Source organism: Mirounga leonina, unplaced genomic scaffold, assembly GCF_011800145.1.
Source record: "Mirounga leonina isolate KUSES-001 unplaced genomic scaffold, KU_Mleo_1.0 Mir_125, whole genome shotgun sequence".
In the NCBI taxonomy this organism is placed as follows: domain Eukaryota; kingdom Metazoa; phylum Chordata; class Mammalia; order Carnivora; family Phocidae; genus Mirounga; species Mirounga leonina.
This window is the reverse complement of record NW_023270305.1, coordinates 14,754,748-14,771,766: the sequence shown is the minus strand read 5'-3', so window position 1 is coordinate 14,771,766 and position 17,019 is coordinate 14,754,748. Positions and strand designations below refer to the sequence as shown.

At 43.5% G+C, this 17,019-nt stretch overlaps 2 protein-coding genes across 6 annotated transcripts in view; one reads left to right on the top strand and one right to left on the bottom strand.

The window, feature by feature from the left end:
- SLC4A1AP (solute carrier family 4 member 1 adaptor protein) overlaps window positions 1-3,970 on the bottom strand; it is a 35,656-nt gene extending 31,686 nt beyond the window's left edge. Inside the window, exons 1-3 of the mRNA XM_035000808.1 lie at window positions 3,262-3,970; window positions 2,852-3,044; window positions 846-968 (exon numbers count right to left, since the gene is read on the bottom strand). Of these exons, the coding sequence (XP_034856699.1) occupies window positions 846-968; window positions 2,852-3,044; window positions 3,262-3,924 (979 nt within the window). The 5' untranslated portion in view covers window positions 3,925-3,970. The remainder of the gene's footprint in view (window positions 1-845; window positions 969-2,851; window positions 3,045-3,261) is intronic.
- Window positions 3,971-4,186: 216 nt separating this feature from the next.
- On the top strand, window positions 4,187-15,458 carry SUPT7L (SPT7 like, STAGA complex subunit gamma). 5 transcript variants are annotated; one of them, XM_035000810.1, is made up of 6 exons: window positions 4,187-4,507; window positions 5,231-5,311; window positions 6,174-6,781; window positions 11,116-11,440; window positions 12,719-12,956; window positions 14,406-15,458. In XM_035000810.1, exons 3-6 carry the CDS (start codon window positions 6,369-6,371, stop codon window positions 14,666-14,668), a joined length of 1,239 nt encoding a protein of 412 aa, XP_034856701.1. In that variant the 5' UTR covers window positions 4,187-4,507; window positions 5,231-5,311; window positions 6,174-6,368; the 3' UTR covers window positions 14,669-15,458. The 5 variants fall into 5 exon arrangements, with proteins under 5 accessions (XP_034856701.1, XP_034856704.1, XP_034856703.1 ...); XM_035000813.1 differs by lacking the exon at window positions 5,231-5,311 and having other exon boundaries at window positions 4,187-4,391; XM_035000812.1 differs by lacking the exon at window positions 5,231-5,311 and having other exon boundaries at window positions 4,187-4,440.
- Window positions 15,459-17,019: the final 1,561 nt, after the last annotated feature.

The following is a 17,019-nucleotide window of genomic DNA, read 5'->3' as shown; positions in this document are numbered from 1 at the left end:
CATCTGATAATAAAATTAGGATGAGCTTGGGGAGCCTGGGTGGCTGGCTTAGTCAATTAAGTGGCCAACTCTTGATTTTGGCTCAGGTCATGATCTCAACGTCCTGGGACAGAGCCCTGTGCTGCGCTCTGCGCTCAGCAGGGAGTATGCTTCAGGAAATCTCTCTCTCCCTCTGACCCTCCTGCTTGCTGTCTCATTTTCTCTCTAAAATAAATAAATAAATCCTTAAAAAAAAATTAGGATGAACTTGAGGCAAAGAAAAGCAAACTCAGATCAAAATAATCAACTCTCTAAAAACAGCTTTGTCCACTACATAGCAGCTTTCACACTTACTTAAGTTGTAGATGTAAGCTGTTAATTTGTCACAATTGCCTGGTTTTTAGAAGCATAAATATTAAGTGCAGAATGTAACCAATTCATATATATATTCATACACACACACAGATATTTTCTCAAAGCACCTCTATTGAAACAATCCTCTGTGGGAACATTCTTTAAATCATATAAAGTGGACATCCATGTTAAGAATTACAAAAGATCAGATGAATTAGAAACAAAAAATTTTAAGAAGTTAGGTCAATCTCCCCACCACCCAAGTTTAGGATCATTTGAGAAAGTCACAAAAAAAAAAAAAAAAAAAAAGGGCAATCCCTTTTTTCCAAGATGGGAAGACTAACAAGACTTTTACTATTTTCCAAATAAACCTGAAGCAATCGACCACAAGAGCAAGAACTGATTAAGGAGAACAGCAGATAAAATACAGCATTTCTAAGTACCCTGAAGATCTACAAAACAACACTGCTATGGATACCTTTTACTAGCAGGGTCAGAATCTGTTTACATACCTTCTCGGTCAAAAAAACCTTGGAGAGCCTTTTTTGGATCCTTTATATAAAAAGCCTCCCTTTCCTGCTGAAACTCTAAGACAATGGGGTTCTCTTCAGCCTCATCTTCTACAGCATCTTCTCCTACAGGAAAGAAAGAAAAGACAGACATAGGAAGAGACTGTCTTAATGATACCCACTTTCCATTCAGCCTGCATAAATATACAGTTATCAATGAAAAGAAAGGTGGGGGTGGGGGAGAAGGGGGCAAAGACAAAAATCACCAGTATAAATATCTTGAGTTTTTCTAAATTGTGTGACAAATTAAAACTTGTTTTCATGGCACCTTGTTTTTGCTTTTTTCCTCCATCATTATATTTTATTTTATTATTTTATTTTTTTAAAGATTTTATTTATTTGACAGAGAGAGACACAGAGAGAGAGGGAACACAAGCAGGGGGAGTGGCAGAGAGAGAAGCAGGCTTCCCGCTGAGCAGGGAGCCCCATGCAGGGCTCGATCCCAGGACCCTGGGATCATGACCTCAGCCAAAAGCAGTTGCTTAACGACTGAGCCACCCAGGCACCCCCATCACTATATTTTAAAAACAAAATTACCTACCTACCACTCTGTCCATGGAAAAAAATCTAAGCTTCTTGGCCTGGCATTCCTACTATCACCTGGGTCTAATACTCTGTCTCCAATATAATTTCTTAATATTTACCATATCTGTCAAATAGACTGGTCTACTCATTACTCCCTTAAAATCATCAATTCTGCCCTGAAAACCATACTCAACACTCAGCTTCCTGGAGGCTAATTTTCCCTTCCTTCAAGTTCCAGCTCAAGACCTGTTTGTAAATTTAAAAACTTTCCCAAATTTTAAGTCAGTGTTGCCCAAAAGAAATATAATGAAAGCCATACATGACATTTTTCATTTTCAGGGTGCCTGGGTAGCCCAGTCTGACTCTTGATTTCGGCTCAGGTCATGATCTCAGGGTTGTGGGATCGAACCCCTCCTCAGACTACACACTCAGTGCAGAGTCTGCTTGAGATTCTGTCTCTCCCTCTCCCTCTGCCCTTCCCCCTGCTCACACCCATTCTCTAAATAAATAAGTAAAATCTTTAAAAAAGAAGTTTTTCATTTTCTCATAGCCACATTAAGAAGGAGAAATGGGTAAAATTATCAGGTAATCAGTAAAAAATATTATGAATATTTTACATTCTTTTTTTACACTAAGTCTTTGAAATCAAGAGTGTATTTTACATTTATAGCACAAGTCAGTTTGGACTAGCCATACCATAAGTGTCCAATAACCACATGTAGGTAATGGATACTATATTGGACAGTGCAGGTGTAAGTCCTCAGTGATTACTCCCTTCTCTGAACCCTTACTCTGGCATACTTACGGTTTCTAGCTTTTGTTTTGCACTTACAAAAGTAATTTCATAATATTTATCCAGTCTTCCCAACAACATATTAAGGCCATCTTCTTTTTATATTCCTAGATCCTGAATACCCATCCTCCAAAATGTCTGGCATTATGGAAAATTCAATTTATTCCTCTGGCTAAGGGACAAGCTTTCTCTGATTAGCTATTTCACATTTCAGGGAATTTACATAAAGTACAAAAAAATTGAGGGACTATCCTATACTGAACATTCCATGTTATTTGACTGAATATAGCTCCATCCCCTCCAGTGATGATAATCAAGGTCAGTACTATATGTATATATTTATATATATTTAAATGGTAAAAATAATAAGTTAGTTGTGTGCTGAGGAAGAGTTTTGAACAAGGAAGTGTGATGTAAAACGCATTAAAAGAAATCCATAGTGCCCATAAGTCAATTGTTTGACATCAGAAAAGTTAACAAATCTCTGTGGGTTTTGGTAATCTCATGTCCAAATTGTATTTGTCTCACCTATCTCAAAAAGTCATGAAAGCTGTATGATAGAAAACAATTAAGGATACCCCTAGTCATGAATTTAAAATATTAATCTCTGGCAGCAATTTTGATTTCTTACCCATTCCCCAGGTGCAGCCCATTTCATCATCTTGATTACTAGTATTTCTCTTCTTTTCAGTGGTATCCACTTCTTCCTCATCGGAGTCTTCCCCTAACATCTTCTTCTCCAACAGCATTTGTTGCTGCTTGCGCAATTCCTTCAGCTGCGTTACCGTCAACTCGGATTCTGCCTCTCGGTCTTCCTCTGGTCCCTGATGAACCAAGCGAAAGAATTCTTTCAGAGTTCGGGGTTGCTGGATTCACTTTCTGAAGTATGGCAATGCGTAGAGCGGTCTGGAGAGGGCCCAGACGCCTCCACTTTTGTCATCGCTGACTGGGAGAATCTCCTTCCTCAGTGAAAGCTTTAAGGAGCTCTGGAACCCAGCCCGGTGCACTCCAGAGGCTGCAATCGTAGGTTTTTCTACTTACCTGAAGAAGAAAGAGCCGGGTGCTGCCTCCAAAGCGAAGAACATGCCCGACGTGGACGCGACAATAGGTGCGGGGTGGGATGCGGGTTTTGTTAAGAAAAGTGCCGTGGGTGCTTCCCAGATCGTAAAGGTAGAAGCCCGGCCCCTGGCCGTCGCATTCTCCTTCGAGGCCGGACGCCCGGTGCTGCAGCACGGCGTGGTACCGGGACACCGAAGGGTGCTCCAGGCACACGTCGCAGCTAGACAGCCTCCCGAAAAGGCAGCAGCTCGTCCCTTTCAAGCTACGGGTGCCAAGGATCGTGCCGCCCTTGAGTGTCTCTAGGCTGTAGGGGGCCGTCGCGGGGCCACCCCACGGCGGCTCTCGGTAAGGGGGAGCCCGGGCCGGGCCTCCAAGGGAAGGAGCCGCTGTAGGGGGCCGCGGCTGCTCCTCCGGTGGACTCCTGGTGCCCCCGCTGTCCGGCCGCGCTGGCGGGACCTCAGGTTCCCCGGAATCGGGCTCCAGCAGAGCCGCGGGCCTTTCCTTCTTCACCTCTTCAGGGTTTGAAGGATTGGTGGTCGGGGCCTTGCTCCGCATAACTGGGGACACCGGCAGGGTTGGCTTCTTGAAGTCATCACTGAGCTCTTGCAAAGCCAGAGGCTCGGACTGAGAGGGACTATCAGCCATCCTCAGTCAGATGCAGTCTCGAAATCTGTTCCTGGGAAACCACCCCCTTCGGTCTCTAAGTTCCCCCCACCCCACCCCCTTCTCTCTTTCCTCGCAGCGGCTTTTCTGGGCAGCGATAGCGGAATTGCTCCTTCACCACCCACAACGTTACGAAGAGGTGAATATCACGGGACGGGAAAACAGAGAAAGGTGCCCAAGGTGCTGTGAGAACGGGGACATCTTTAGAGGTTGCAACCGAATTGTAATAACTTCCTGTGGCATAGCCCGATTGAGAAGAAGCGCTTCCGGCAGCCTAGGACCGCTCATCAACAAGCCAGCCTTCTGGGCCTGGCGCGACCCTCGCCTCAGGCCTTTCGGAGTCACACAGTCGTGCAGCCCAGCTCCTAAGACGGGGCAGTGAACAGTAACGCTTCCTTGCCGCGGTCCAGGCCCAGACCTCCTCGTCTCCCGGCCGCCGCCGGCATCAGGTGACTCCAGGACCCTGCGCCTGCTGACCGTGACCGAGGAGACCCCGCGGTGCCTGGGCATTCTTTGAACTTGCTGCTTATTCTTCTTGCTCTTTTCGGTGAAATTAAGGAATAGGGTGATTTTTTTTTTTTTTTTTTTTGGTCCCTTCGTTGATCCGTTTCTTTGTTCCTTTTGTTTTTTTCCGAAACCGATTATTGAGACTGCATAGTGTAGTGGTTAAGAGTACAGACTCCGGAGCCTGACTGTCTTGATTTTCTCCCTCCCTCATTTGTGACATTGGGCAAGACAGTGGGCCTCAGCTTCCCCATCTAAAAACTGGGGTAGTTGGGGAAATTGAATTAAACAATAAAGGCAAAGCCTGGCACATAGTAAGCACTCAATAAATGCCAGATACACTGTGTGCCAGACACGGTACATAGATCATGGTTGTGGGGGGTTGATTGGGAGAATAAACTCGATTGAGATAAGTCCTAGTTTAAATCCAGGTATAAACGCTGTGGTGGAGACATGAGAAGTGTTATGAGAATATAATGAAGATTTACTGGGGAGGTGATGGAGATTGGTGACTTAACCTATTCTTCAGAGTGAATACAAGTCTACCAGGGATGTGGTGGGCAGCAGGGCATTTCTGGCAGAGATCACAACTTAAAGGATCAAGTGGAAATACATGACATTCTCAAGAAACTGTGTAGTATGATATTGTTAGAACTGGGGTGGTGATTTCCTCCAGGAAGCTCCCTCTTTGTGCTTCCACTGCACCATGTCTGTGTCTCTAGAACAGTCCTTACTGCATGCTTTCATACTGAAATGTGGTTTATATTTCTCTCCCTCACCTCAGGTCAGGGATCTTGCAGTGGTCTTTGTCTCCTTCTGTAATGCCTGGCATTTGAAGAGACATATGGGCAATGAACCTGGAAAGGTGGGTTGAAGCCAGATTGCAGATTTTGATGAATGATAGGCCCAAGAATTCTGGCTGACTTTTTCCAATAGGCAACGAGAAGCCATTAGATCTGAGTTTTTAAAAGATTAAGTCTAACAGCACTGGAGAATAGACTAGATACAAGGAGACACTGGAGGTAAGGGATACAAATTAGGAAGCAGCAGAAATCACTCAGATTCTTCCCTGTATGTGTCAGAAATTGAATGCATAAGACCAGTTAGATTACTGGTCAATAAATTTTTCCATCATGGGTGCCTGGGCGGCTTAGTCATTAAGCATCTGCCTTATTATAACCGATTAGTCGGCTCAGGTCATGATCCCAGCATCCTGGGATCGAGCCCCACATCAGGCTCCCTGCTCAGCAGGAAGCCTACTTCTGCCTCTCCCACTCCCCCTGCTTGTGTTCCCTCTCTCGCTGTGTCTCTCTCTGTCAAATAAATATAAAGAAAGAAAGAAAGAAATTTTTCCATCAGGACCAGGGAAAAGGTTGCCTGTGTTTGACACACACACACAATAAGAACCACCTCTTCCTATCTTTAACTCTATTCCCCTTTCTCCTACTGATTCAGGACAGATGTGTCAAGATACTCTGAGAAATATTCCAGGTCTCATTTAAGTATCTTGCCTTGCAAATTGTTCAGGATTGAGCATGATGATAGTTCTAGTAATGAGTTAGTGGGGTGAGATGGAAAACATGGACACTAATGCTCCCGATACTATTGCAGCTATTAGTCTACTAATGATCCAAATTCCACCTGTGGTTCAGTCCAGTAGGAACTGTCACTGTATGTGACTGGGGATGACTGGCATCTAACAGTTGTATTTCTCTTAATTTCTTCAGGGAGAACGTCTTCGGTCCTACAGTGTTGATGACACTGACGTTTTCTGAGTGGTCTTGAACAGCCTACTTTTTATGTAAATAACTGGCTAGACTTCATATTTTTCACTAGAGAAGCCTTTAACCTAGAGATTTAAAAACACTGCTTTTAGCTTACTACTATTTTTAACTTGAAAGTTCTTCCTTTCTTATTCCAAAATGTTGAGATACTGGGGAGAGATACCAATCTCATCAAGCCAGACCAACAGAAGTTCCTTTGATTTGCTCCCACGGGAGTTCCGTCTCGTAGAAGTCCATGACCCACCCCTGCACCAACCCTCAGCCAACAAGCCCAAGCCCCCCACAATGTTGGACATCCCCTCAGAGCCATGCAGCCTCACCATCCATACTATCCAGCTGATCCAGCACAACCGACGTCTGCGCAATCTCATTGCCACCGCTCAGGCCCAGAGTCAGCAACAGACAGAAGGTGTAAAGACTGAAGACAGTGAACCTCTTCCCTCTTGCCCGGGGTCACCTCCTCTTCCTGATGACCTCCTGCCTTTAGATTGTAAGAATCCCAATGCACCATTCCAGATCCGGCACAGTGACCCAGAGAGTGACTTTTATCGGTAAGACAAGGCTTTGCTATATCTTACTTTTCTCAAAAAACCTTCACAACAGCACTGTTAAGAATGTAATAATATTTCCATAAGGAAACTGAGGATAAGGGTAATTGACATGGCCAGAGTTGCTCAGGTAATTAGTAGGAAGTCTAAGACTTGAATTCTGATCTTCCAAATCCAGAGTGTGTATCTTTTATTTTTGATGTAGCAAATATTTACTGAGTGCCTATTACGTGCCAAACACTTTCCTAGGAGCAAGGTACTACACCAGTATGTAAAATAAGCCATGGCCTCAGTCCTCAGAGCGTAGTCTTTCTGTTTAATTTGAAATGTATTTTATGGCTTTAGCTTAGTGTCCTCAAATTGAGATTCATGGACTTATTCTCATATTATTAGGAATCCATAAGTTCTATATAAGAATTTTTTAATTGTGAACAGTTGACCCTTGAACAACATAAGTTTAAACTGTGTGGGTCCACTTACATGTTGATGTTTTTGTTTTTTGGTTTTTGGTTTTTTTTTTTTTTTTTTAAGATTTTATTTATTTATTTGAGACAGAATGAGAGAGAGAGAGAGCACACGAGAGGGGGGAGGGTCAGAGGGAGAAGCAGGCTCCCCGCCGAGCAGGGAGCCCGATGCAGGACTCGATCCAGGGACTCCAGGATCATGACCTGAGCTGAAGGCAGTCGCTTAACCAACTGAGCCACCCAGGCGCCCCGGTTTTTGGGTTTTTTTTTAAGATTTCATTTATTTATTTGACGGAGAGAGACAGCAAGAGAAGGAACACAAGCAGGGGGAGTGGGAGAGGGAGAAGCAGGCTCCGGGCTGAGCAGGAAGCCCGATGCGGGGCTGGATCCCAGGACCCTGGGATCATGACCTGAGCTGAAGGCAGACGCCTAACGACTGAGCCACACAGGCGCCCCCATGTTGATGTTTTTACAGTACAGTACTGTAAATGTATTTTCCTTATGATTTTAACATCTTTCCTCTAGCTTACTTTATAAGAATATAGTATATAATACATATAACATACAAAATAAGTGTTAATTGACTGTGTATGTTATCACTAAGGCTTCCAGTCAATAGTAGGCTATTAGTCATTGGGGTACCTGGCTGGCTCAGTCAGAAGAGCATGTGACTCTTGATCTCGGGGTCCTGAGTTCAAGCTCCATTTTGGGTATAGAGATTACTAAAAAAATAAACTTTTTTTTAAAAAGATTTTATTTGAGAGAGAGTGAAAGAGAGAGAGCATGAGAGGGAGGACGGTCAGAGGGAGAAGCAGACTCCCCACTGAGCAGGGAGCCTGACAAGGGGCTTGATCCCGGGACTCTGGGATCATGACCTGAACCAAAGGCAGACGCTCAACCTACTGAGCCACCCAGGCACCCCTAAAATAAAATAAAATTTTTTTTAAAAGTAGACTATTAGTCATTAAGTTTGGGGAAGTCAAAGCTGTTTGTGGATTTTCAACTGCACAGGGGGTCAGTACCCCTAACCCCACATAGTTCAAGGGTTCAACTATATTTTCATTTTGTTAACATCACTTAAGAAATAATATAAAAATGTTCTTGATCCTTGCTACTCAAAATCTGATCTGAGACTAGCAGCATCAACATCACCCGGGAACTTATTAGGAATTCAGAGTTGCAGGCTCTACGCAGCCTGCTGAATCAGAATCTTTATTTTAACAAGATCTCCAGAAGATTCATATGTCTATTTAAGTTTGAGAAGCCCTGCTCCATATCTTCTGAATGACTGCCTTATAACCTAATGCCTCAATTGGGCTTCAGTATGTAAGTTTGCATTTGGTGCCAAATAATTACTTTTTCTTTTCATTTTGCAATTTGTCAGACCAAAGAAAAATTTAAATAACAGTACAAGAAATGCCCAAATACTCTTTACCAGGATTCACCAATTGTTAACAGTTTGCCACATTTATTTTCTCTTACATATGTATAAGCATGTATACACACATATACACACATAAATATATGCATAACAAACATAAACAGATACACGTACACTTTTTTTGCCAAATATTTTAAAGTTGCACATATCCCAGTATTTCACCCCTTAATTCTTAAACATTCCCTACATAATCCCAATACCATTATCACACCAAAGACAATGAACACTAATTAAATAATATCACTTAATAAGTCCCCATATTCGGATTTCTCCAGTTGTCTGCAAAATATCTTTTGTAGATATATTTTTCCCTAATGCAGAATCTAACAAAGATTCATGAATTGCATTTGGTTGTTTAGTGTCTTTTTTTTTTTTAATTAATTAATTTATTTGAGAGAGCGAGAAAGAGTGTGTGCAAGCAGGGGGAAGGGCAGAGGGGAGTGAGAGAGAGAGAATCCCAGAGCAGACTCCCCTCTGAGCGAGGAGCCTGACTTGGGTCAGTCCAACAATCCTGAGATCATGACCTGAGCTGAAACCAAGAGTCGGAAGCTCAACCAACTGAGCCACGCAGGTGCCTCTGTTTAGTGTATTTTAAACCAAAACTCTCCTTCCTCCTTCCTCCTTTTTTAAAAAACATGATAATTAATCTTTTTTAAGAGTTCAGGTCATTTGGAATGTAGAATGTCCCACTCACTGGATTTGCTGATTATTTCCTCAAGTTTAGATTCAGGTTAAATATGTTTGGCAAAAAAAAAAAAAAAAATTCATAAGTAATATTGTATAACACTTACTGCATCTGCTATTGATGATAATAGTTACTACTATTTGAACTGTCCCAAATTAATGAGAAAAGAACAGAAATGGACTTAATATGTAAGGGTTGCAGTTGGGCCAAATGAAGGCCAGATGATGTCCTGGTGCACTATATAATTGAAGGTTCTGAAGTCCTTGGAATAGTGAAAAAGGCAGGGATAACTGTATCATTGCATGCTTGGCACATGTTCGTACAGATAGGGCCAACTTCAAAAAACTTGTTCCATACTGATAGTACCATATTTACATTTTTTTATTCTTATGTTAATCCCCATACATTACATCATTAGTTCTAGATGTAGTGTTCCATGATTCATTGTTTGTGCATAACACCCAGTGCTCCATGCAGAATGTGCCCTCCTCAATACCCACCACCAGGCTAACCCATCCTCCCACCCCCCTCCCCTCTAGAACCCTCAGTTTGTTTTTCAGAGTTCATCGCCTCTCATGGTTCGTCTACCCCTCCGATCATATTTACATTTTGAAGGCAATTTAGTTTTAACAAAATAATATTGTCCATCATGTTAAATTGATGCTGTTATTTAGCATTTTATAGTTTTGCATCAACTTCTAATTTAATCCATTTACGTCCTCATCAGAGGGAGGCAGAAAATAGGAATTTTCATAATTAGAAGTTTGTTAAAAGTTATTTTTAGGAGATCAGACAGCTTTTTGAAATTTTTTCTTAGATTAAGATTTCTACAGCAGTGATTAGGGGCAAAATGGTATATTATGAAGAACATGCGATCTGAAGTCAGAAGCTCCACCTTCTGATAATACCGAAACAGCTTCTGGCAGGTCAGTGCCTCTAAACCTCAGTTTCTCAAACCTGCCAAATGGGAATCATAGTATGGACCTACTACCCATTTCTTTGCATAGGATAGGATAAAAATGATTTGTAAACTGTATATATTTTGGGGCGCCTGGGTGGCTCGGGTGGCTCAGTCAGTTAAGCGTCTGCCTTCGGCTCAGGTCATGATCCCAGGTTCTGGGATCAAGCCCTGTATCGGGCTCTCTGCTCAGCAGGGAGCCTGCTTCTCCCTCTCCCTCTGCCTGCCGCTCTGCCTCCTTGTGCTCTGTCAAATAAATAAATAAAATCTTAAAAAATAAATATTTTAAATTGCTTTCTTAAAATCAAGTTGCTTTCCCAGTTTTACAAATGGTCTGTTGTAGTTGTATAAGAATCTCCTAATTGGGACTTCGAATTTCTAAACTCCAAATATCATCCAGCATATGAGGAAACTATGTTGTGGTGAAATAATTAGAGCACTCTTGAGCTGTACCTGAGCTATCCTGTTACATTTTATTGTATCCTAAAAGTGATCAAAATTGAGCAGTTGGTAAAAGAAAACTTCCTATTCACCTGATACTTTTATATTGTTTATTGTAGATATGTATTGCCTATGAAGTCTTCATGTAATTGGAGGAGCTCAGAGGTGACTGTGGGTTGTTGAGACATGCCCTGGCAGCAGCAAGATGAAACAGGGCTCTGTAACTGCAGAGAATTCCCCTAGAAAGCTGAGCCAGTGGTTTGACTGAAATTGTAAAACTCCTAGGGAGACAGGACGGGTCACCCCTTCACAAGAGCACTAATAACCCTGCCATGTCTCCCCTTTCAGCGGGAGGGGGGAACCTGTGACTGAACTCAGCTGGCACTCCTGCCGGCAGCTCCTCTACCAGGCAGTGGCCACAATCCTGGCCCACGCGGGCTTTGAGTGTGCTAACGAAAGTGTCCTGGAGACCCTCACTGATGTCGCACATGAGTATTGCCTTAAATTCACCAAGTTGCTGCGCTTCACTGTGGATCGAGAAGCCCGGCTCGGGCAGACTCCTTTCCCTGACGTTATGGAGCAAGTATTCCACGAGGTGGGCATTGGCAGCGTGCTCTCCCTCCAGAAGTTCTGGCAGCACCGCATCAAGGACTATCACAGTTACATGCTACAGGTGAGGTCACCCTGGGAGAATCGGGTAAAGATGTGTAATCCAGGGGTGTTCAGCTGGATCCCACACTTGCCCTAGAGAACAGAGCATGGGGTCTTGGAAGAGAGTGGACTTGATCTGCTCTCCTCATGGCCCTGGCTGAGTTCCACTGGCTTCATCACTGACCTGGCCAGACCCTAGGGCCTCCTTTAGTCAATGAGTGGCTGCATTTATTGATAACACTTCTGCTGGAAGAAATTATAGATAGGAATATGGAGTCAGAGAGAATGTGGTTAGCATGCTTTTTTCAACAAATACTTATTGAGTGCCTACTGTGAGTCAGGCACTGTGGGAGACAGCGGTTAATAAGACAAGATCCTGGGGCTTGCATTCTTGCGAGGGAAACAAAACAAATAATGATCAAAACAATTCTGGATGGCGTCAAGTGCCATGAAAAGCAAAACCAAACAGAATGAGGTGATACTGCCCAGGGGTGGAGTAAGGGGTAGAGATACCATTTTTGGTTACAGCCAGAAATATCTAATCTCTTCAACCCTTGTGACCTTAAGTAAGTCATTTGTTCATTGTTTTGGTTTCCCCAAATCTAAATATGATAAGGAATTTTTAACACCCCACAAAAAAGTCTTTGCTAAGTGATCTGGATTTCCTACACCCTTCATTATCCATGTAAGGTACCTATGTCAACTGTTAGTCTTTACAGCCAAAAAATGTAATCTTTTTTTTTTTTAAGCAAGTTTTGACTGCTTTTTTTTTTTTTAAGATTTTATTTATTTATTTGACAGAGAGAGACACAGCATGAGAGGGAACACAAGCAGGGGGAGCAGGAGAGGGAAAGCAGGCTTCCCGCAGAGCAGGGAGCCCGATGCGGGGCTCGATCCCAGAACCCTGGGATCATGACCTGAGCTGAAGGCAGACACTTAACGACTGAGCCACCCAGGCGCCCCAAAAAATGTAATCTTTTGTCCCTATTCTGATTTATCTTTAACAAAGTCTCTTTTACCTTTATGTAACTTTTAATTAATGATACACAGACACTTTTATACAAGATGACTTTTCTTTACGTGTTTCTGTCATTGACAAATGCAAACTCAACACCTTAAACGAATCCTTCCATGTGTCTACGATGCTTAAAAAAAAGTAAAAAAAAAAAAATTCTTTCCATTGGCAGTGGTTGCTTTATGCATATTCATATTATGTTGGCTTTTCCGTGGGATACCACAAGCTGACCATCCACCTTGCTTTTAACATTCCTTTGAAAAACTGACTCTTGCTTGCCAACAGATTAGTAAGCAACTCTCTGAGGAGTATGAAAGGATTGTCAATCCTGAGAAGGCCACAGAGGACACTAAACCCGTAAAGATCAAGGAAGAACCTGTGAGCGACATCACCTTCCCTGTCAGTGAGGAACTGGAGGCTGACCTTGCTTCTGGAGACCAGTCACTACCCATGGGGGTCCTCGGGGCTCAGAGCGAGCGCTTCCCATCTAACCTGGAGGTTGAGGCTTCGCCACAGGCTTCAAGTAAGAGAAATCAACTGACTCTGATTCTGGGCGATCTGCCAATCTGATTCAGCACTTTTTGCATTTTGGAATCAAACTCTGGAGATGAGAGAAAAAAGTGGGGGTGGGCAAGAGAATGGAAAGTCTAAAAACATATAGCCTCACTGATCTAGATCTATCAACATTCTTCTCTTTGAAATTAGTGAAGGGAGGACTAGCACAACTTTACAGACATTCTTTTAAAATAATTCCTAGTTAGGATGTAGGTGCACTCAACTCTGCTGTTGAGTACTGGAGCCAATGTAGCTGACCGAGCTGGATGGGCCGATGTCCCCCTCGTCCCTTAGTATGCTGTATTTGTCTTTCTTTCCTGATGCTTGTAAGACAACTTCCAGATAGATGGAGGAAGGCCAATTGCTCAAGGCTGTTTGAATAGTTGGGCTTCCTTGCTAGAGTGCCCCCAACAGATTGGAGCTGAAAGGGACTGAAAAAGGGCTATCTAGGGGCGCCTGCGTGGCTCAGTCGTTAAGCGTCTGCCTTCGGCTCAGGTCATGATCCCAGGGTCCTGGGATCGAGCCCCGCATCGGGCTCCCTGCTCAGTGGGAAGCCTGCTTCTCCCTCTCCCACTCCCCCTGCTTGTGTTCCTGCTCTCGCTCTCTCTCTCTCTGTCAAATAAATAAAAATCTTTAAAAAAATAAAGGGGGGGGGGCTATCTAGTCAGAGGCAGCTGGCCTCTTCTTCCAGACTCTGTGATCACCTTAGGAACCAGGCTGACTCGATCCTTAAGTCAGTTAGACTGCAAATTAGTCTAGATACTCAGTTCTACTCCAATATAAATTGTCATTTCATCAATGCACAAATGATACAAGTAACAAATCCTAAACAGAATTAGGCCACATTTTTTAAAGTGTTGAGCAGAGAGCCTTTCACCATGGAAGAAGTAATAACCACAGAATAGCACTGCCAGAACAGAGACAGGAGGGCCAAAGAGAAATTGTTGCAGATTTAGGAGCCAGGTCTGTTTTCAGCAGTCTGGGAACTGCTGCCAGTGTTTTGTAGTGATCATGAACTTCATTAACGTGAGAGAGGACCATGGACCCAAACAAAAGGCAAGAAAACAGGACAGCCTTATAGAAGGAAGGAAGGAAAGAAACTTAACCCCTGAACAAGAGCCTGTGGTTATGCCTGCCTTTGGGCCATGAGACAGCTCCCACCTACGTAGTTCTACTTCCCTGGTTTAAGAGAAATGGCAGGTGGGTGAGGTGGGGTAAAGGAGGGGGGAGGAAGTGGAATGGAAACTATTCAGAGTTGGTAGTTTTTGGAACAGAGAATAACCACCATATTCTCCAGCCAAGTAGAGTCAAAGTGTAAGTCTGAGCTCAAAGGCTAGGAATCTGCCCCGGGTAAAATATTTGTTCTGCTGTGTTCCAGCCTTAGCTTACCACTGATTGTATTCTCTTCCATTGCTAGGCACGGAGGTAAATGCTTCCCCTCTTTGGAATCTGGCCCATGTGAAAATGGAGCCTCAGGAGAGCGAAGAAGGCAACGTCTCTGGGCATGGCGTGCTGGGCAGCGATGTCTTCGAGGAGCCCATGTCCGGGATGAGTGAAGCTGGGATCCCCCAGAGCCCTGATGACTCAGATAGCAGCTATGGTTCCCACTCCACGGATAGCCTCATGGGATCCTCCCCTGTTTTCAACCAGCGCTGCAAGAAGAGGATGAGGAAAATATAAAAGGAAAAGGGGAGACTTTCTCTCCAGACCTACAAAACCCACCATAAAACCTTGGTGTATTCAAATTTGTTTCCATAAAAGGTGATTTGACTCAGTAAACAAGTGGATTTTCCTGATTTCATTGGAGCTGGATTTAACCCAACAAGTTTGCATTTTACTTTTACAGCTAGTTTTTGTACTTTTCCACAACCAAGCCACCTTTCACAGACAGTTCATGATACTGGGATGGTAATCGGGAGACCAAAGCACTGTCCCTGACTGATGTTTTTACCTTTGCACAACTGAGAAGAATCATACGGCTTGGCTCATTTCGCAGGGATGTTATACAGATTGAGATTCTTATCAAACCTCAAAGCTGTGCTTGAAAAGACTCACAAGTAAATATATGCTGATATTACATGCCAGTTTTTTCATTGAACTTGCTTCACTTTGGGGTCAAATCTTTGGGAACCTGGTACTAAAACCTAACAGGAAATAGTGAATCCCCTTATCCATCAGTAGTCTTTTTTAAATTTTTTGCTGCTCATGATGTCTCACAAAACCAGGGGTCTGTGGTGCTCCTTCAGACAGCCCTCCTAATCTTGTCCACATCGTTTCTTCTTCCTTCTTTTTTATTAAGTAAACTCTGCCCCTCAAACTCACGACCCCAAGAGTCACGTACTCTACCAACTGAGCAGGCAGGCACGCCCCTCTTCTTTGTTAGACTTACTCCATCTACCCTCATCCTTTTTGTCATTTTCTTATTTCCATTCAGATTTTTTTAAGATTTTGTCAGAAAGAGGGCGCCTGGGTGGCTGTCGGTTAAGCGACTGCCTTCAGCTCAGGTCATGATCCCAGGGTCCTGGGATCAAGTCCCACATCGGGCTCCCTGCTCTGCGGGAAGCCTGCTTCTCCCTCTCCCCCTCCCCCTGCTTGTGTTCTCTCTCTCGCTGTGTCTCTGTCAAATAAATAAATTAAAAAAAAAAAAAAAGATTTTGTCAGAGAGAGAAAGAGAGGGAGAGAGCACAAGCAGGAATGGCAGGCAGAGGGAGAAGCAGGCTCCCCACTGAGCAAGGAGCCCAACGTGGGGCTCAATCCCAGGACCCTGGGATCATGACCTGAGCAGAAGGCAGATGCCCAACCAACTGGGCCACCCAGGTGCCCCTCCTTCAGATTTTTAAAGATATTTCACCCGCACCTGTTTTCAGTTGTTTCCCTCATTTTCTCCATTGGAAATGAGCAAAGAGGACCTGCCTAAGGACAGACTTGTGCTGATTGTATTCGTTGCATCTACTTGGCCATCAGAGGACAGCAGTCCATTCCTGTACCAGAATTCAGCATCTGCACTGTGCTCATGCTGGCTGGGCAGCCTCTAAAAGGCTAACAGTACACCTCTTTCTCCTTCACATCATGTCCTCAACTTTACATCATTACCCATCACAGTATCTGCCCTGCTTGGCATCTGATAGTTGCAGTCAGTATTTATCAAGTGAATGATTAGCACTGGAATTATAGGAGTAATTAGCAAATGTGTGTTTTATGCCTTGGTAGTGGATGCCAGCATGTTAAATACTGAAGTTTGGTTTTGGGGTGCAGAATACAGTCTTTTGAAATTTACAGTATTCTTTTAAGAGACCAAAATCAAGGCACAACTTTAATTAATACATTATTGAATGACTTAAATGTCCCAGGCACTGAGAATAAAGGTGAAAGCAGGGGTGCCTGGGTGGCTTAGGTGGTTAAGCGTCTCACTTCACCTCAGGTCATTATCTCAAGGTCGTGAGATCAAGCCCGGCGTCTGGTTCTCCCTCTGCCCCAACCCCCTCTCAAGCATGCACACTCTCTAATAATAAATAAAATCTTTTTTAAAAAATGCAATAGCAGTAAAATGAGATTACAACGTAAACTCTGATAACTTATAAATTTGTTAATTGCACAATCCTTAGTACACTTCTCTGAACTCCCATTCCACGCTTAGCTTCATTTTCCCGTTTATTTATGAAAGCAGACATCAGGCAGTTTCCATAAAGTAGTCATCTAGTATTTAATTCATTCAGTTAGCAAACATTTATTGAGCTACTATGTACTGGTTCTTGTGCAAGGGATACAAAGATGAGGAAGACTTTGTCCCTGTCCTTATGGAGTGGAGCTTAAGGCATACGCCAGGCAAGGGTTTTTTTGTTTTGTTTTTTAAGTAGGCGCCATGCCCAGCATGGAGCCCAGTGTGGGGCTTGAACTCATGACCCTGAGACCAAGGCCTGAGCTGAAATCAAGAGTCAGACACTTAACTGACTGAGCCACCCAGAAGCCCCCAGACAAGTTTTTTTTAAGGAAGTATTCAAAGCACTAAGGGGAAAAACCAAGTATGTTCA